This window comes from Topomyia yanbarensis, chromosome 1, assembly GCF_030247195.1.
Source record: "Topomyia yanbarensis strain Yona2022 chromosome 1, ASM3024719v1, whole genome shotgun sequence".
NCBI lineage: Eukaryota > Metazoa > Arthropoda > Insecta > Diptera > Culicidae > Topomyia > Topomyia yanbarensis.
This window is the reverse complement of record NC_080670.1, coordinates 175121701-175141807: the sequence shown is the minus strand read 5'-3', so window position 1 is coordinate 175141807 and position 20107 is coordinate 175121701. Positions and strand designations below refer to the sequence as shown.

Here is a 20107-nt window from a genome sequence, read left to right as displayed (position 1 = left end):
AGATAACGTCAGTTTGAAGGCCGTCCGCAATAGCATCTGTAACATATGTTGTGAACGACAGAAGATTCGTAGATGTTGAACGTTTCGGCATAAATCCATGCTGAGTCTCGGAGATATACTGTTTGCAGTGGCTGAAGATGTGTTCCAACACAGTCATTTCAAACAGCTTAGGAACTGCGCTTAGCGTTGTAATACCACGGTAGTTGTCAACTACCTTTTTATCACCTTTTTTGAGAACTGGAAACATGAAGGAGGATTTCCAGAGTTCGGGAAATACTCCGGTTGTTAGCGACAATTGAAACAGATGACAAAGAGGTTCAATTAGACCGGCAGAGCATTTTTTGACGTAGGACTACGTCTTTGTTTTCGATATAGGGGTGCACGTTGCAAATTCTACAAAAATGGTATGTAACGAAAAGTGGTCCAATTTTAAACGCATATAATTCAGCCATCTCACGATAAATTTTCAAATTTTTTGCGCATGTCGCCCCGAAATACTTCTAAGAATAGATTCCATTAGATAAACCTAAAGATTTTTGATATCATGGCATTAAAAATTTAAATAATGAACAACCTAGTCAAAATATCGCGCATTTACACACAGAAGATAGCGCTTCCCTAGTCCAGCACGACAGATTTGTGTACCTAGCGCGCTACGCTTCTATGAATGACGTCATCATCGACTATTTAAACGGACGGATTTCGCCGAAGCAGCTCAGTCGCCTGTTGAGCGGCAGGCGAAGCAGATCACTGCGCTGTGTGCTTTTACAGCCAGTGTAGCTGAGTTAGAAGTCCGTTACATTGCCTGTGGAGGTACGCTACCCAGTGAATGCGAATGAGCTTGTCCGTATGCTATCTTTTGTGTTGTGCTCGTTTCCAGCACACTTTCATGTATAATTATTCGTACACAAAATAGTTTGTATATGCGAGCTCCATTTGCAAACACGGTTAACATAATGTCGTGGCATTAGTTGTCTCTTTCGCTCTACCCATCATCATCAGCGTTGATTCATTTTGCTTTGTGCGCTTGGGTTTAATGTTTGAGGCGAATGATAGATCTAATTTGTTACTAAATTGCACAACGAAAGTTTATTATTTACATTCGATCAATTCATTGATTCCCCATCACGTGATTCATTTCCACTCAGCCTATAGTACTTTGATTCTACTAATAGGTACATACTACAAAGCCTATTTATGAATGAATACACTGCCACTTGAAAAACCGTTGCAAAAACGCATCTTTTGCATATATAAAATTATTTTCGATTCTTATATATTTATAGTTTCGATATATGATTAAGACTACTGCATTCGCTATATTTGTTTGCGTACTTTAGGAAAGTTATAATAATGGCAAAATATAACTAGAATGCTTGGTCTATACATGAAATGTGATTATATTGTTTAAAATTTGATTTTTCTTCACTGGCCCGGGTTTTTTACCACACACAATCGAAACAAGCTAATCTTATTCTATAAAGATTTAGTTCCAGATATTAGTTCGGTCACAGTTTTCTGTCTTCTTTCTTCAGATCTTCTTAAATAAGTTTAATCGGATTCGATCACCTACTACAAATTAAATGACCTGATAACCAAGAAGGTTTGGTTCAATATGTAATATTCGATGTTGATTGGTTGTGATTAAACCATACGTAAGAAATATGTTTGATTTATTATTACTATAAATGTACTAAGAAAATAAATATTTTACATTAATAGTATAGTCCTACGTCTACAGCTCGTGCAACCCCATAGGGCTGCCCCTTGTAGTTTTTAGAATAATAGTTGGTATACCATCTGGGCCTGCCGAGGTTGAAGCCTTCATTTTGCTAATCGCCAGTTGTACCATATTATTGTCGATATTGATAGAGTTCAAAGACTGTTATGATTGAGGTACATTGAGAGCCGCGCGTGAAGCCTGGGTCGGTGTCAGTTTCTCGTTGGAGAAAACACTCGCGAACTTTTCAGAGAATAGTTGGCAGATCTCCTGTAAACTAGAGCTCATACGTCCTCCATAGCTCATCGTTGAAGGCAACCTGGATTCCTTTCTTTGCTCGTTTACATTCACACAATCAACAAGATGTTTAACGATTTTGTTTTCGCAGGTGTTTTTTAAGGTAATTAGATTGCTTATTTCATACCTTAAATAAAAATAAATCCACAATCCTTTTTTCGCGTATATGGTTCATTTAAAAATGGTCTTTTGTTTTGTTTTGCATAAATTAGTGTCATTATTCTATTTATCAAGTGAATATTCAAATTAAATATCAGTAATAACCATGCGTCTCCATTCACAGTTTTTTCAAATTTTGACTGCTAATCGCATGTTTTCGCAAAACTAGCATAGGCTCATTTTAAAGAGAAAATGAAAAGCTTTCGAATGAGCATAGTGTGATCGCGGGCATTCACGGGCGTTGTTGTTGTTATCGCTTTAGAAGTTCGAATTCAATAAAAATTCATGACAAACAGTTATCTAAACACTAACTAAACCAACTAGTGGCTTATTTTTGGCGATTTAACGATGTAATTTTATCACACGGATAATTTTGGTGAAGTAATGCAATTCATAAAATCAACCGTTTCTTTGAAAAACGAGAATAACCGTATGTAGTTCCTATGGTCAAATAATGCAAAAAACACTTGAGTTATGCCCTTCAAAAAGCTGTCAAAAATTCATTTTGCATTCAAATCACCTAAAATCTCGCGAAAATGTCTGATGGCTCAGCTGATACGAGAAAAATACTAGTGAGAATATCGCATAACCTTCATATATGGACTTAAGTCCGGGCTCGTCCCACTGTGAGGTGGCGGCGTGTTTATCGCCGTTCGCCATGGTATAAAAACTAGGACTGGTGTGCGAGCTGTAATTTCAACCTAAGATAATTCGCGATTCTACCCTGATCGATTTACATATTTGCTCCGTTTCTTTCATCATATCTGCGGCCGACGACAAAATTAACCATGATATTGCAATAGCACAGCTGGACAAACTCGGCATTCATGGAAAACAACTTCAAATCAGCATTTGGGACTGTTTATCTGCACATCCGGCATCCCGCACCCACTAGTATTCCTATTCTACTTTAATGACATCAATATTAAATTTCAAGGGCCCCGCCTTTCATTCACCTACGACATGAAATTTTTTCGACAAATACGGGATAAAACCGATGCCGAGTTTCTTCAGAGTGAACTAGAGAGCTTTAGTATATGGTGTGATCTAAACAGAATGGTTGTAAATCGGAGTAAATGCTGAATCGTCACGTTCACGTGGAAACACCATCCAATTCAGTTTAAGCATTCTAAGGCATTTTCATGACAAGGATCTCGGAGCCATCGTAGATTCGGCAATAATGTTTTAAACACATACTTCATACATCGTGGATAAGGCATCAAAACAGCTTGGGTTCATTTTCCGAGTAGCGAAAATTTTAGGTGCGTACACTGTCTAAAATCGCTCTATTGCGCATTGGTTCGCTCAACACTATTGTTCTGTTAATTGAAATCCTATCCTATTACTAGAATGGCGTTAACAGAATCGACGTTGGCCAACGCCGGTTCATGCGCTTTGTTCTTCGACATCTCCCATGGTGAAATCGGTTTCAACTGCCGCGCTACGAAAACTGCTGTCAATTAATACACTCCGCAGCCGGAAAGAACGCCTCTCGAGTCCTGTTTTGTGTCGGACCTGCTGTGTGTCAGAGTGGATTGCTCTACAATGCACTCGAGAACTGTAACCATCTTTTAGGAGAACCAACTACTGTAGTGCTGTCATCGGACTTCAGCGGGGTTTCACTAGAGTTGTTTCAGTATTTGACTTCCACGTGTCACGAAATACGATAACAGATAGTTTTTGTATATCGTTAAGTGTAACTAGGATAAATACTATTATTGGAAGCAAGGGATCTGTTGGTGCAGATACAACAAAGAAATAGACAAATAAACAAGTAGAAGACGATTAGTGACGCGTTATGCGAGTCGAAGTTTAGAGGTCGTTTCTATAAGTACAACATCATCAATGTGCACTGCCCACACGAGGCGCAACCAGATATCGAAAAGAAGGAATTTCACGCGCTGTTGTAGGAGTGCCCATAGCTTAGAACGTAGCAATATTTGTAGAAGATTGGTCTATCTGGACTGTACTACTTATGCCACGAATCAATTAGAAAAGTATTTAGAGAATCGAAGCTATATTTCTGAAACGAACAACATCCTTGAAATGGGGTCTTTTACTCCCTTTCTGGGTAATATAAATTTGTCGTCTTTCATTTATTAATGTTCAATAGAATTACATATCTACCTTCTTTCATTGCTAGAAATTTTTATAAATCCCCAAAGCTATTCCCGACCAACGCATACAAATGCGTGACAATTTGTAATGTTGCCAACGTACCTACCACAGCATAACAAACTCACCTCCCATCATTTGTCCGCCCAATTTTCCGCCGTACATCTCACACAAAGCATATTTCACCTGCAGCACATTGGTATTCCACGAATGCAGCACCGACTGGTGCGTCTCGAGAAATCGTTCATATTCCACTGGTGAACCCTTTGATAGTGCCATTATTTCCGCCTGAATTGCCTCGTTTCGTGTGACATACTGCCGGTACGATTCCCGATAGGAGCAATGGCCATTTTGGCACTGCCAGGCGGACCGAAAATCTAACGGGTCGATGGATACGATCTGTGAAAAAATCGGAAAATGAAATGGAAGGTAGTTTTTTTTCGATTACAGAGGTTTTAACCTTAGGGTCATTTGCCTCTTTGTCGGATTAGAGAAATTTCTTTGGAAATTTTTTTCTAACTCTATGTGCGGGGTTAGGAATCGAACCCAGGTGAGCTGCGCATAAGACAATTGATTTACCAACTACGCTATGCCCGCCCCAATGGTAGGTAAATGGGAATCTTTGGAGTGGCATACCTTCGCTTTGTTGCACTTTGGACAGTCTATGGAACTGGCGAATGTCTGAAATTCGGTTGGATCCTGGCATCGCTCGCAGCTGCACTCGAAACATTTGGCTAATTTTATGATATACCGACGTTGGATTGTCGGTTGCAACGGTTGAGAGTACGATACACTAATTACATCGTTCTTTGGAATGTCCACTGAAATGTGTTCGGCAGATGAAATATTCGTTTAATTAACCACGCGTTTCCATCGAATAGAATCCTACCTGCTGCCACCAGTACCATATTCAGCTTCTCATCGAAATAATGCTTGGTATTTGGACGACAACTGTGCGACATCATTGCCCCCACTTCAAAAAGTGCTCTAATTTTAATGCCTTGTTCCGGCACCCTTATCTCGTAACTGTTGGTATCCAAAATGCCGCAAAGCTGTAATATTTCCTCCTCCTGGATATCCCGCAGTCCAAGAACATTACGGATAAAAGGCACCAGATTGGATTTCATTACGGCATACAATGGAGTGGTACGACGAGTTTCCAGATGCGACTCGAAAGTAAGCATCGTGGCGTACTTTGAAGGATTCTTTCTCCTGAGTAAAATGGCTCTCAGCGGGACAATCACACAATATGCAGATTCTTTACGTTCCGGCTCTCGCTCGTTGAATTTAATTTGCGATCGGTATGCCCTCGACGAGAACAGCTGACATTCCTCCGCATGGGCGGGGGAATATTCGCAACTTTCGCTGCAGAGTGGCCATCCACAGCGGCGACAAGTGTATAATGTCTAAAGAAAAAAGAAAAAAAAACACTGCCGTTCATAGAAAGTTAGTTAATTGGATAAGAATTTACTAATTACCTTTGTCTTCTCACCGTCATCAAGCAGTGGTATCAGATTCCTGTGGCACCCTAAACAGACAGGCACGCTGCCAATCTTTGGTCCTAGCAGCAGCGGGGAATCCCGGTAGATAATTTCCCCACGTTGAATCGTTCGGGTTGCTGTCAGATGCCGGCCCAGAACGGGATCGTGACTAATCTGGAAATATAGGGAAAAATGGTTCGGTCACGTGCAGCAGTCGTGAGGTGCGAAAAAGTTGCTCTTACCCCTAAAGAAGGAGATGGGGGTGTGGCAATTACCTACTTGATTACCAATGGCAACGCTCTGTCCCACTCTTCTAATACATGATTAAACGAAATTAGCGTTTCGAACTTTGTGGCCCTAGAAATTGCGCAGTGGTGGATCCAGGAGGAGGGTCATGGGGGTCCGAACCCCCATGAAATGTTTTAACTTCTTGAGAAATTTTAAAATAGTTTCTATTGTAATAGGTTTTAAACTCAAAATTATTCGAAACCTAATTCGAACACCAAAATAGATTTTTTATTAAACGAGGTTATTACATATTACGTATTGTACAATGAACGTTTCTAAATCGAAATTTCGGACCCCCTCCGATATTTTTTCCAGATCCGCCCCTGAAAGGGCGTAAAAAAGTCAAATTGCGTCCGTAAATCACAGATTTAACAGACTAGCGACCACTTTTCGGCAGTCCGGTTCACTCGCGCGATTTTCGTTTGCTTACAAACCTCAAAAAAGACCTACAACATAGCTGCTAGTAGTCATACTGCATAATTATAATCATAGATTCAGTGTATCGATCTCAATCTACAGAAATCACGTTTCTCTACCGTGCATGAACTAGAACAAGTACACGCGTTGGTTTACATTGCCAGCTCCTTCCGAAAAGATCGATGCTTATGACGCAACGGCACGTGATCAGATGAATCAGATAGGGGAACATGAGGAGACTTGACCAGGTTTTCAGCTAAAACTGCATAAATCTCTAAAAAGCCTTCAATGCCTCAAAAGTCATTAAGATATAATGTGCTAAGTTATTGTGCGTCTTCATGATTTTTTGCAGAATTTTTAATTTAATTTTTGAAAAGTTACAAAAAAATTTCTGTGATCGTTTTTTTTTTGGTCAAGACTTGACCAAGGCGTGGGGAGACCAAGAGAATTTTGAAAAAATCATAACAAAAAATAATGACATAAAACATACTGTAATTATTTTTTTTTCTATATTGTCGAGATCCTTAAGTAGCAGTAAAAAATATAAAAGGGTTGCATTTGATAAATTTCGATTTTTTAATGCATTTCTTTTTAAGGATAAACTGTACTGCTTGCATTGCATGTTCACACGTCACGAAATCAGTCATGCTATTGCTAACTTTGTTTACTAATACTAAAATATAAAGACTTATGTTTAAGGTGCGATTTTTTTATGGTAGCTTTCTACAGCTAATTGCCATTTGGTCAAGTCTCCCCATAAAATCTTGGTCAAGTCTCCTCAACATTGGTTATTTCGTTCAATGTCATGCAAATTCTAGTAATAACTATTCCAATGTTCCAATTTATGTAAAATCATTTTACTGCTTCACAAGGATTAAGATGGTATATTAGTATATTACTAGTAATTAGTAGTCGATATCTACTCCATAAAAAGTTTGATAAAAAATCACATCATTTAATGCAAATTTATTAATCACGTAATATTTTCTGTGAGGAAAGGATTTTTCATTCCAAGCTTTCAAAATTACCTTAAGGGATCGAAAATAGAATTTTGCGCTTGGTCATGTCTCCCCATGTTCCCCTACTATATTTCTTGTAGCACTAGCAGCAGAAGCTCAACAGTTCAACTCTTTTCTTTTCACTTTCGCTCCTTTTGATCTTTTCAATTAATTTTCAGGATAACTTACGCGTTGTTACCGTTTAACGTAGCGCGTGGCAATAGTTCTTCTATTCTGATTCTATTCAAACATACAGCTGTCATCCAACGTAACGTACGGCGATCACTACGCCACATACAAAAGCGATATCATTTCTTGGTTATCTAATGAGGCAATTCGTCATGACAAGTGAAATTCATCGAAGAAAAAAAATGAAACTGGCATCACGGTGTGCCAAAAACCGTTATTAAAGGGTGTCAAACCTTCAGACAATACAATATAACCCATTAGGTAGCTTTTGGCATATATATTTCATTCAACTTCATAATACCATAACCGTATGTTCGCACTTATGCTTAATTCCACTCATTAGGTTCTGTATAATATCTGGCTGCAGCTTCTTCTGTACGAAAACTCACTTTTTCTTCATGCCTTTTTCAGATTTGACCTCCTTGGGATGCTTCCGTAGTGCCTGCTTTACAACTTCATAATTGTCCAGTATTTTTCGATGAGTCTTAACTTTCTTGCGGGGGGGGGGGGGGGGGGTGGTTCATGTCCTTGGGTACGAAAGGGACCCCATTGGCTTCGTACCACTCCAGGACAACATTTGAACAGTGGCACGAAGCTAGATCTTGCCAGAACATCATAGGGCCCTCGTCTTGCTTCGACAGAGAAAGCAGACGCTTCTATAGACACTCCTTGAGGTAGATCTCCCCGTTTACAGTCCCGGTAGTCACGAACGGCACAGCCCCGGAAGCTGCCGGCAGTCCGCCTTGGCGTAAGTCTCATCATCCATAAGCATCTGGGTGTGCAGTTTCCGGGCCCGTATTTTGTCATTCGTCACGGTTTGGAGCTTTATGCATTTTTGGCTCTCTGAATGAAAGACTTGGACAGATTCAACTTTTTGGCCATATCCCTGTCCTAAGATTCCGCTTAAACGCTTTTACTACACGCTTGTGGTCTTGATCACTAATAGAACATCCGGGGAACGGGCATAGCGTAGTTGATAAATCGATTGCTTTGTAACCAGCTCACCTGGGTTCGATTCCCAACCCCGCACATAGGGTTAGAGATTTTTCCAAAAGAGATTTCTCTAGCCCGAAAAGAGGCGAATGGCCCTGAGGTTAAAACCTCTATAATCAAAATAAAAAAAAACTAATAGAACATCCATTCTGACCGCAATTCTCCATCCGTTCGATGTTCAGAGTTTGGTTGGAACGTTTAGAAACACGACTCGCTGTCGACTGCACGATTGCGAGTTGTTTTCCGTTGACCCGAGGAGAGAGTTGAGGACTTTCGAGGTGCTTGCACAAAATCAATTCACGGCGTTGCTTTTCCGGTGCCCCCATTTTTCCAATTTTCGAAAAAATGACATCGATAAAAATACAGTGTAAACAATACACTCTAAACTACTTCTACCCAAATTTTCAGGAGAAAATATATTTCCTGATTGTACATCATATTAACATGATTTAATCTGTTCCACAATATTCCGCCACGTCACTCTGTCAGTTGCTGCTTCTCTCCAACCTCTCAGGTGCCCGATACTCGCCAGGTTCTGCTTCACTTGGTCCACCACCAGGAACATTGCGCTCTTCTCCGTCTTGTACCTGCCGGGTTGGAAGTGAAAACCAACTTGGTGGGGTTGTTGTCCGGTATCCTCACAACATGCCCCGCCCACCGTACCCTTCCAGCTTGAGCTACTTTCCGGATACTTGGCTCACCATAGAGTCGCGCAAGTTCGTGGTTCATCCTTCTCCTCCACACGCCATCCTCCTGCACACCACCGAAGATCGTTCGCAGCACCCTTCTTTCGAAGACTTCGAGTACTTGCAGATCCTCCTCGTTCCGTGCCCGTAGAGAACCACCGGTCTAATCAGTGTGTTGTACATGGCGCATTTCGTGCGGTGGTGAAGCTTCTTGGATCTCAAAGGTTTGTGGAGCCCATAGTAAGCACGACTTCCAGAGATAATACGCCTTCTGATCTCCCAGCCGGTGTTATTGTCCGCAGTCACCAATGAGCCTAGATAGATGAACTCGTCAACCACCTCGAACTCGTCGCCGTCGATCGTAATACTACTGCCCAAGCGTTCCCTATCACGATCGGTTCCGCCAGGTAGGGTAACAGGGGTATTTTGGACCGCTTTAGGAAATCTTTGTGTTATTTTTCGAATAACTACGTTTCAGCTAAAACATTTGCACGTTTTACCAGGGCATGACAAACGGCTGCATCTTATTGTTTGTATCAATCGTTTTGCAACGTCAAATAAATAGAAATACACGAGAAATGTGACAAACCTTTTTTTTCTATTATGGACCACCAAATTTATATTTTGGACCGCCAACAAAACATATTTTGGACCACCTTTTATTATTTTATTATTTGGAATGAGTACAAAACATATTATGGACCAACAAATGTTTAGCATATTTACTTGTACAGAACAAAAAACGGACAAATTTTATTATTCCATGAAATCTTTTACATTTGATAAATACGTTCATCAAGTAGGGATTTCAGTAAATAAATCATGAACAAAGAATATACTTCACTGAAATTTATTATTATAAACAAAATTTGGAAAATATTGTACCATTCACAGTTTTTCATTTTTTTATTTTCTTGTTTTTGTATGTTTATGTTGTACAGTTTTCTTCAATTTCTCTGCATCGTTTTTCTTTTTCAATTTCTCGGCTTTCATGTTCTTTCGTTGTTCAGCTTTCTTCAGCTTTGCTTCTGTTTCTCTTTTCTTCTCTTCCTCAATAGCTTTATGGTAGAGCAATCGTCGGCGAGACGTGAGAACAGCAGGACTCCTTCGTTTATATCTCACATTCCCTCTTCGATGTGGTGTTTCTGGTGATTCCAAGAAGGTAGAACGAATACTACAGTTCTGTTGAGAAGCATCATTGGACTCGGGAACATTATTTTTCAAATGGTCATTGTCGGTTTGTAGTTCTTGGTTTTCCGCAATCAGTTCTACCTCGCCTTCAAGTGCTTCAGGGTCAATTTCCAAAATGTAGTGACATTCGAACTCGTTGGTTGGCTCTTCGACCAAATATTCCGCTAGTATTTCCTCCTTCGTTTCAGGATTATCCGTTGTCCTATCTATATCTTCGGAAGCACATTTGTAATCTTGCTGGGTATACTTTAATGGCTCAAGCAACTTGAAAACGCGTGCGAGAATTTTATCGTCCAGAGAATCGAAATCGAAATAACTTTGTTTACTAATACTAAAATATAACATTACAAGCATTATACTTAGCCTGGCGATCAGGTCCCATCAGTTGAAGTATTTCTGCAGCCTTTGATCGATTAACCGGAAATGAATCAGATGTTACAACACTTGTTACAGGATCTGAAGTTATGAACTGCACTTCTTCAGGTATTTGCTTTATCAAACTGCTTTGATTCCGTTTGTGCCAGCGGACGATCGCGACCAAGGCATTTAGTGTAATCGACGCTGTTCTCGTCGAATGGAAACAGACCACACCGTTTAAATCCGTTTATTATAACGTTTGCACTCACTGAATCCATTGCTTTCACAAGCAACGGGCTAAAATCTTCAGTTCTTATATGCTTGTTAGGGTTTAATAGTTTCCAATCGTCAACAACTTTAAGCCAGGCACTTTTAAGGGGCTTAAAAACTGCTACATCAAGCGGTTGCAAGATTCTTGTACAATTTGCGTATAGGCAAACCAAATGGATGCCTAGCTTGCGACACTCATCCGCAGTCTCCCATGCTGTGTGTGATGAGTGCCCATCAATTCGTGATCTAACGCTAGATGTCGACCGCCAGAGAGCATGGAAGTGCAATGATGATGTTTTTATTTTCGTCTGTCAAAACACAAAACACAACATTTCTTCTAATGAAAAGTAATATTGATGAAAAAAATATGTTTCCTGCCTCTGAAAAATATCCAGATGGTAAATTTCTTGTTACTTCACTCACATTTGTTCTTCCGGTTTCAATTTATACTAAAATGAAATTCAGAGATTGAAATTTCGATAGAAAACACGATGGTGGGCAAAAATCACTGGATTAAAGAGTGTAGTTGTTGGTAGTCGAGGTTATCCACTGATAAGTCCAATTTCTAGATAAACATTTTCCATATCTAAAACAACCAACCTAACCTCAACAATACAAAAATAATTCCGGATCTCAATAATTCGTAATAAAATATTGAGTTCAACTGAATGTTTTGGTGTCAAACGAAAGAACGAGTGTTTTCTTATCACCTGTAATCAAGCTTTTTGTGAAACTGTGTGATATTTATTTTAAAACAATTAAAATAGAACAACCATCCTATACCATCAATGCAAGAAAATGTTTTCATCATCATTTGACTAGTACCAAAAATGAAATCCAGTTGGCGCATCGAGGGAAAAAGTTTCACGTTTGAGAGCCAATAAAATAAACGGCTGGGATGACACCTTCTTCAACTAATTGTGGGTGCAGTACATTTTGTACATATTTCAGGAAACATGTGGTCGTCATCCACCCAGAGTCAGTTTTTCCTATTCCCCAATCTGCGTGCACACTTTGTATAACGCCAGAGGGGATTTTTTTGTAGGGCAAGACCACCATTGGTGGATACATTTTCCCATCGGCTGAACAGGTAAACATAACGGTTATTTTTTTTTTGCTGGACCATGGTCGACTTTATAAACGTTCTTTTCGCCTCGCATAGCGATAACTTTATCTACAGCTGGATCGAGATAAAAACTTGATTCGTCACCATTTAGGACGCTCTTCGCATTTCGAAGAATTTCTACAAGGCCCTCTTCCATGAAAATGTCAAAAACTTCCCGAAACCACTTTCTGATGTCCTTTTCAATGACATTGCCACTTGCGTTTGTGACGCCTTCAGGTTTCCGAATGGTAAGCTCCTTGTGTCGGTTCACGAAACTAGTAAACCATGAATGACCTGCGAACATATAAAAATTGGGTAAATGTATCTGGTGGCTAGGGAAATACTGTGTGTTCATACTCGGCTTTCCTTTTCTAAATTTGCCTTTCTCGGGATTCTGCTCAATGTACATCGCGATTCTGTTCATCAAACGGTGTTTGGTAACGGGAAACCCTTTCCGGGTCATTTTTTGTATCCAGTCTACGAGCTCCTTTTCCTCCTCATTTCCGAGGGCGGTTGGCGGACCGGTTCTTCCCTGTTTCTTGCACTTCTTTCCTAAGCGGAAATTTATCGTAGAACGAGGTATTCTGTTGCGAAAACAAGCTTTGCGTACAGGCATTCCGTGCTGAATTTCTTGTAAACATCGGATGACGTCCTCTTCTGAGTACGCCTTTTACCGTCGACTTTTCGATATTTTCGCCATCTGCAAGCAAAAGGACGGTTTCAGAGAGAGTTAATAAGAATTTGTGTGCATTTTTTAACAATAATTCTATAAAATATTACCTGCAATTGACTAAGCAGTGGTGTTCCAGCAACTCAGACTGAAAGTTTTGATACGAATAGTAGGTAAACAAAGAGCTGTCAAAACTCATGATTGGTGCATGGCGAAAATATGTCTTGTATAGAAACGACTAACATATTTTGGACACACTCTAAATCACAAATTTAACACATTTGATCGCTCATTTCAACGGTTAAACCTTTTTAGTCGTATTTCATTAGGGCAATGACCATATTAACTTGATTAAAATTTATAAACATAAGAAAGAATAACTCTTCAACGTTGGTTATAACCAACCCACATCCTATTGATTTTGGACCGATTCTTCGTAAGTGCAGAAATGCTTTGATTAATTTTCCATTTACTGGTTCTTATCCTACTATTTCAATGTAAAAATATGAGTAATGCTTTTTATTATAATGACGTATGAGTTACGTTCGCAACACTTTAATTTATTATGAACTATATGTGGTAAATAGTACAAAATAAAATCAAATGGTCCAAAATATGGTGGTGGTCCAAAATACCCTCGTTACCCTAGCATGTACTTTGTCTTAGACACATTTATCTTCAGTCCTACTCGTACTGCTTGGAGCTTCAGTCGGGTATACAGATCTGCTACCGTCTCCTTGTTTCTACCGATTATGTCCACGTCGTCAGCGAAGCACACGAACTGTCCGGAACTCGTGAAAATCGTGAAACCCCGTTCTTCGCATTACACCTTCCAGCGCTATATTGAACAGAAGGTAGGACAACCCATCGCCTTGTCTTAGTCCCCTGCGTGTTGCAAACGGATCCTAGAGGCCGTCCGAAATTTTGACACAACGCCTTACATCATCTATCGTAGCCTTAATCAGTCTTGTCAGCCTCCCAGGGAAGCCGTTCTTGTTCATCATTTTCCATAGCTCTACATGACCCACCGTGTCATATGCGGCTTTAAAGTCGATGAACAGGTGATGTGTCGGGACCTGGTATTCACGGTATTGGTGCACAGATCTTACTCTTTTTCGTTTTCAAGTTTCTCTTTGTGCGGTCGTTCTGCACATCGCAGTGTTTTTGTGCTGCTCTATTTTCCATCGGTGTATTTCGCTCTTTGTGGCTCATTGTGTGAGCAAATAACAAGCCTGTCTAGTACCATCTTAGTGAATTTCAAAATCATACATCGAAAGAATCGAAAGATATTGGAATTTGAAGTTTTGTTAGTTTTCTTAAAGCTAGAAGCATTCACCCATTGGTTTGGTATTGTTTTATATACCAATTATGTTTTTAACGACGTTCAATTTGCTGGGTAGGGAAAGTTATGAAAATTTAAAGCCATAGTACTCAAGTGAGAGCAAGAATGTGAAGTATACAGATCGGAAAACTAGAAGTGGCAGGGTCATTGGAAACAGGTTTAAAATCTTACAGGTTACTCTTTTGTTTTCTGTTGGCAGGGGTCAAGCTTAGGCAGAATAACTACGAATCACTCAAGTCTACCAACATGCCTCATGGCAAAGAGAGACTTGCCTCTTTTTTTTATTAAAGTAAATGTATAGAATTCGCTCAAACTTTCAAGATTTTATGTACGTAAAATTACAACTAAAACTTTGAAAACAAAAGTGAATTATAAAATTTGATTCGTTAGTTGGACCGACTGACAGATGTCAAAAACTTTCCAAAGGAGACGTTAGTGGTGTAATTGCATCTATGCACATCTCTAATAATTGTCAGATTGATTGTCAAAGTAAATTTGACATAAGATTTTGACATTCAGATGCTTTTTAGTTGGACAATGGTCCAACTAGCAGAGGTCCAACTAAAAAGCGATCCAGTTAAAAAATGTCCAACCAGCGAACCACGACTGTACCTTGAACCCTATTATCAAAATTGCTAACCCATTCACTGTCAAACGAGGACGTGTTTACATTTTTTGTTAGAAAATCAATTAAAAACCATTCTGAAGTTTTAAAAGTTAAATATGAAATAAAGGAATTTTATTCTTCATTTAATGACCCAATTGTTCAAAATCATTTCATAGTTTCCCGCACCGATCGGTGAGTAGATACATTTTTTGGTTTTACTAGTTTAAATAATCGGTGTATCGAATCAAACCGAATGCATGCAATGAATTCGAATTTGTCGGTCCCCGGAAATGATAGAGAAATTCAACGTTAGCGGGGCGCAGTATAGCTACGAAAACTGAAGATAGACTCAGACCATATCCAATCAGGGTAAAGTACCTGTTTTTGCCACATTAAGGAGGTGCCCCACTAATGCATTGATTACTCGGTCTACAATCACAGACTAACAGACATAACACTCGAAAATAATGCTTCGCCCATTTTAACGGTCACTTTAAATATATTTGTATTGGGACTGTGGCCGCTTTTGAAACTATGGAGCCACTGACAAATGAACAAGCATATGGGGGATAGACCACTAGTGAAAAATTGTTCCCAAGCCTGAGGGGTAACCCATCAGCAAATGAGTGCTTGGGACCGTGAATAAAAGGTGGAGCTAGTGTTCTGGGAAAATTGTCGGATCGATATGTTTTACGGAAATTCCCTCATAGTGTTATGTCTGCTAGTCTGTGCTGCAATCAACGGAATGCGCACAAATGTGCATCAACAGCTGTGTTTCGTTGTAATGACGAGTAATGAACAAAAAAACAATTTTAGCGTTGCATGTAGAGTAACCAAAAATTGTGATGGGATGTAAAAATGCATTCCTTAAAGAGATTTTTTCTATTTCGCTCTTTCTACTTGATAACTGCAAAAATGTTCCCACCTTTCATTTATCATCTTGCGTTTCACAAGTATAGTGTGGGCATTGTTGTTAGAACTTTAGGCACAGAGAACAGACATCCATGATCGAACAAAAATATTTAAAAAACGTGTGTAAACATTTGAATTAATATACTAAAAACACTAGCGCCGCCACACCAACCTATCCCAACTATCCGTCAAATCGATTTAGGAACCGGTTCGAAATCCTGGATGGATTCTGCATGGAATCTAGCTCAAAGAAAACAACCGATTCCGACTCTATCGGTTGATGCATTTGAGCTGGAATTCATGCTGGAAGTCCGAATCGGTTCCGGACCAGAGATGCCAGATTTGCAGACAAGTCTGCAAATTGGCAGACTTTTAATTTAAGCTGCAGATTTTTTCGATGACGCAGATATTTGCAGATTTTTTAGTTTGGTTGCAGATATTTGCAGATTTCTTAGTTTGGTTGCAGATATTTGCAGCTTTTTGAATATAAAGGCTTTTGGTTACACTAGCTTTCCTGACATTTTTTGTTCTTCGCAGACTTTTAAAATTATTATCGCAGACATTTGAAAAAAGTACCTGGCATCTCTGTTCCGGACTAGTTTGACTGGGTAGAAGAATAACCGCTGTTAATTCTGTCGCACTCAGCCACAAAAAAACATGACGACAGTAGCGCACCTGGTTTAGATATCCAAACTACCTTCGAAACCGTTAGAGATTTTACACAAGTTGAATGCTGAAGATGGACGTCTGTTCTCTGTGCTTTAGGCCTATTTACACCCTCGGTGAAAATGAACGTGAACCCAATGCGCACCACACCACTACTTTTCCACTATCTCACTTATTATATTTCACTTGTTCACCGCGAGTGTAAACGCGACGATGCACAGAGGAGTAACTGGGGTCGAATTCTGGCCAAAACTATTTTTTGCGGCTATTGCTGTTATTATGCCTCAATATGAACTAACAATAGAAAACAACTAGTTTTTGGGACAATTTGGCATCTATCCACCTACCAGTGCAGAGGTCAATTTTCTAGATCCTTCCGAATACTAGTATTTTCGAGGTAATCTTTGTGAATACATTTGTTTTTCCCGATACATGAACAGTTGGTCAGTGGAAAAGGTAGAAGATAAGGGATACCTCTGCACATATTCATAGTTATACATTTTGCCAAACATAGTATTTGGCCCTACAGCATTTTGGCGTACCTCAAATTAGTGGAAATACCAATATTTTCAAATCGCTTGGAATTTGTGGACTACCTCTCGGTATTGCTTCTGGGGGGATGGTTGTTTTTGATGTACTCACTCACTCTCGCTCACGCGTTCATTCATCCTGTATGAGGCTTACTTGGGTGCTCGCTCTGTCACACCCTGATTCACTCCACATGAGGCTTAATTTTGTTCTCACCCCTAACATACCGTGTGAGGCTGACTTGGATGCGCACCCTTCATTCCTCTGCCACGTCACGAGATATCAATAGCGAAGTCCCAACATACTATGCTACGATCCTCCCATTTTGGCATGTGGCAGTCCACATATACGCCTATACACTCACTCTTCTGCCTTGATTCGGGGTGGCTGGGTTTACCCCTTACGCGGTTGCCAGTTGCTGCGCCAAACCTTCCTCAGCATGAACAGACCACTCACTTTTTTTGCGCTCGGCCCATTCCGCTCCAATTAACCAATCACTAGGTTAATCGTGCCCGTCGCCTGTTGCTCGGTGCGCCAGATTCCCTGTAGCCTGCAGGCAATCTGGGTGGTTGCAGTCGAGACTGCGTTCCACTTCTCCACCGCTTGCCACATCCGCTGAATAAGGGTATCAGGGGTTGTGTCCCAGCCACGGCCGTCAAGCATTGCTCTCCTTTCGACGTCGAAGCGAGGACATACCAACAGTATGTGCTCGGCAGTTTCGTCGACACCTGGACAGTTAGGGCAGACGGGGACCTCCGCGTGTCCGAACCTGTGGAGGTACTGTCGGAAGCCTGACAGGAATTGTGTCAGATGGAAGTGAACTTCCCCATGGGGTCTACCCACCCAGCTTGATATGTTAGGTATCAGCCGGTGGGTCCATCTACCTTTCGAGGAGTTATCCCACCCACGCTGCCATCCCTGGTGCGCTCGCGGGCTCCTCTATTGCCACGTAGCTCAAAGCACTCCTCATCTTCCCGGATGACCAGCCCGGCTGGCATCATGCTCGCTATCACGCAGGCAGGATGCATCGTGTGATACCGTGCGGTAGGCAGATATCACTCTGAGGCACATCACGCGGTAGATGCTTTCCAGTTCGGCCACAGTACTTGACAATCTGTAACTGTATTAGTGTGTTCAACGATTTGTTGTCCTCCACCTGTCACCTGTGGAGGACAACAAATCGAAAATAGCTTTTCGGTCGGATTATTTTCATGATGGAACCGGACCAACCCGTATTGTACGTCTCCGCAATAAGTTTTACAGCGACATAGAGCACTTCAACACCATTATAAATACTTTGGACGAGCTATTTCAAATGTTCATATTGGATGACAGTTTTATATATGACAGCTGGAGGAAAACAAACCCCCAATTAGTGTGAGTGAAATGATTTGCATAGAATTCTATACTGGGAACTGTCTGATCCTACAGCATTTTGGTGCCAACCTCCGTACGACACAATACTGAAACAAAACTGTATAAATATTATACAAGCAAGTGATTTATGGGAGTCATCAATTTACACCGCAAGAAAATGATCGCTCGCTGGTTAAATAGTACGGACCAATCATTGTGCGTAAAATCTATTTTTTTGGTCCAGAACAACGACAATCATTCGCATTCGTTACCTGGGAAATTAATCCAGTAGAAAATCTAAGAACGGGACCCCTTAATTGAAACTTTTAATTAGCCTGGATATTTCAAAAATGTTCAGCGAAAATTGCGTTAGGTGCTAATAGGTTGGAATCTATCCAACGCAAATATTGTCGCGCTTATAATAAAATCTCACATTGCGGGCGTCTGAAAGGCGCATCAAATATAGCCGCAGTTGCTCCGCAAGCAGATTTCAGTGGAGCTTTATTTTTCTGCCAGCTGTGTGCTTTTCGAAAGCTTCAAGGAAAAAGCTGCCTATACATTTATATAGGCGGCTGTAACGCGCCTATCTCAATTGAGCTTTCATATAATCGCATATCGAGCGATTATCCTGCAAGGCACAATATTCTTGTACTCATGGAAATAATTTCACGGTATGACGAACGTTACAAGTTATAGCACTCGATTCGACACCCCTACTCTGCGTCGTGATACAAAAATCTCATTTCAAATTGTATCGATCTTCTCCGACTTACTTTCAAGTATCGGCATTTGGCATCGTAACCAACGATTGCAATTTTTTTTTTTTCGTTTACGGGCGACTTGCACTAACTGTGGAAGAAACGAATTCATCAGTAGCATGTGTCGTATTTTTAATCAATGGTAGGTATGCTGATTTCGATTTCAACTTGTTTCGTCAAACACTCATGTAGTTGTACTCCCGCTCACTTGCGCCACCTTAATTTGTCGATAATTGTTGTTGTACCTTATAGATATAATTAGCTTGGATTTTGCTGTAAGATTGATGCACTGTTTCAAAATTTTAAATGAATGAATGCAAATCCACAAATATTAAATATTGGTACACAGTAGCCTGTCGAAGAATATAAACCCCATTTCGTAATTTGAGGTGAATTTATTTGCACAAATTATCTCACCACCGAACATCGTTCTCACCTTATAACTACGACACTCATTCCGGTGGGTGGCCTTCCAGTGCTGCCTCTGGTGGTCCTGATTGCAGTAGGTCACCTGTTGACAACCGCCACATTTTCGTCCAGCCGGAATGCCACACACTGCGCACACTTCGTCTGACATAACTAAATAAACTACGTATGGTGCTCGCGTGAGTCACACCTCTGCACTACTGATTGCAATCTGGTCAATCCAAAAGGCGCAATTTCTTCGCCACACAGCCGAACGCAGACGTGAAAATGCGCAAAGTGGAAACCGCACCACGTTTGGACGATTTTTTTTTTCGGTTGGAACCGAGGGGATGGCCGATGGATTGCACTGAAGGTGATACACTTTGGACATGCTTTCGAAGCTGGGCCATGGAGCGATAAACAAGGAGTATTTTTTAGTTTGCTATAAAACTATACCAGAAAATAATTTTGTTTCAAGTTTTTTTCCTGGGATTTACCCCCAGTCAGCACTTAGCTATCTATCAGCATAATCTGTTAAAAGGCGGATGATTGAGTACGAGTCTACTTAGCTCTTGTCATCAAATTCGCATCTATTTC

At 40.4% G+C, this 20107-nt stretch overlaps 1 protein-coding gene across 1 annotated transcript in view; it reads right to left on the bottom strand.

The window, feature by feature from the left end:
- LOC131681924 (SET domain-containing protein SmydA-8-like) overlaps nucleotides 1–19792 on the bottom strand; it is a 42157-nt gene extending 22365 nt beyond the window's left edge. The window contains exons 1-5 of the mRNA XM_058963029.1: nucleotides 19542–19792; nucleotides 5770–5946; nucleotides 5181–5697; nucleotides 4928–5112; nucleotides 4420–4690 (exon numbers count right to left, since the gene is read on the bottom strand). Of these exons, the coding sequence (XP_058819012.1) occupies nucleotides 4420–4690; nucleotides 4928–5112; nucleotides 5181–5697; nucleotides 5770–5946; nucleotides 19542–19682 (1291 nt within the window). The 5' untranslated portion in view covers nucleotides 19683–19792. The remainder of the gene's footprint in view (nucleotides 1–4419; nucleotides 4691–4927; nucleotides 5113–5180; nucleotides 5698–5769; nucleotides 5947–19541) is intronic.
- Between the last annotated feature and the right edge of the window lie 315 nt (nucleotides 19793–20107).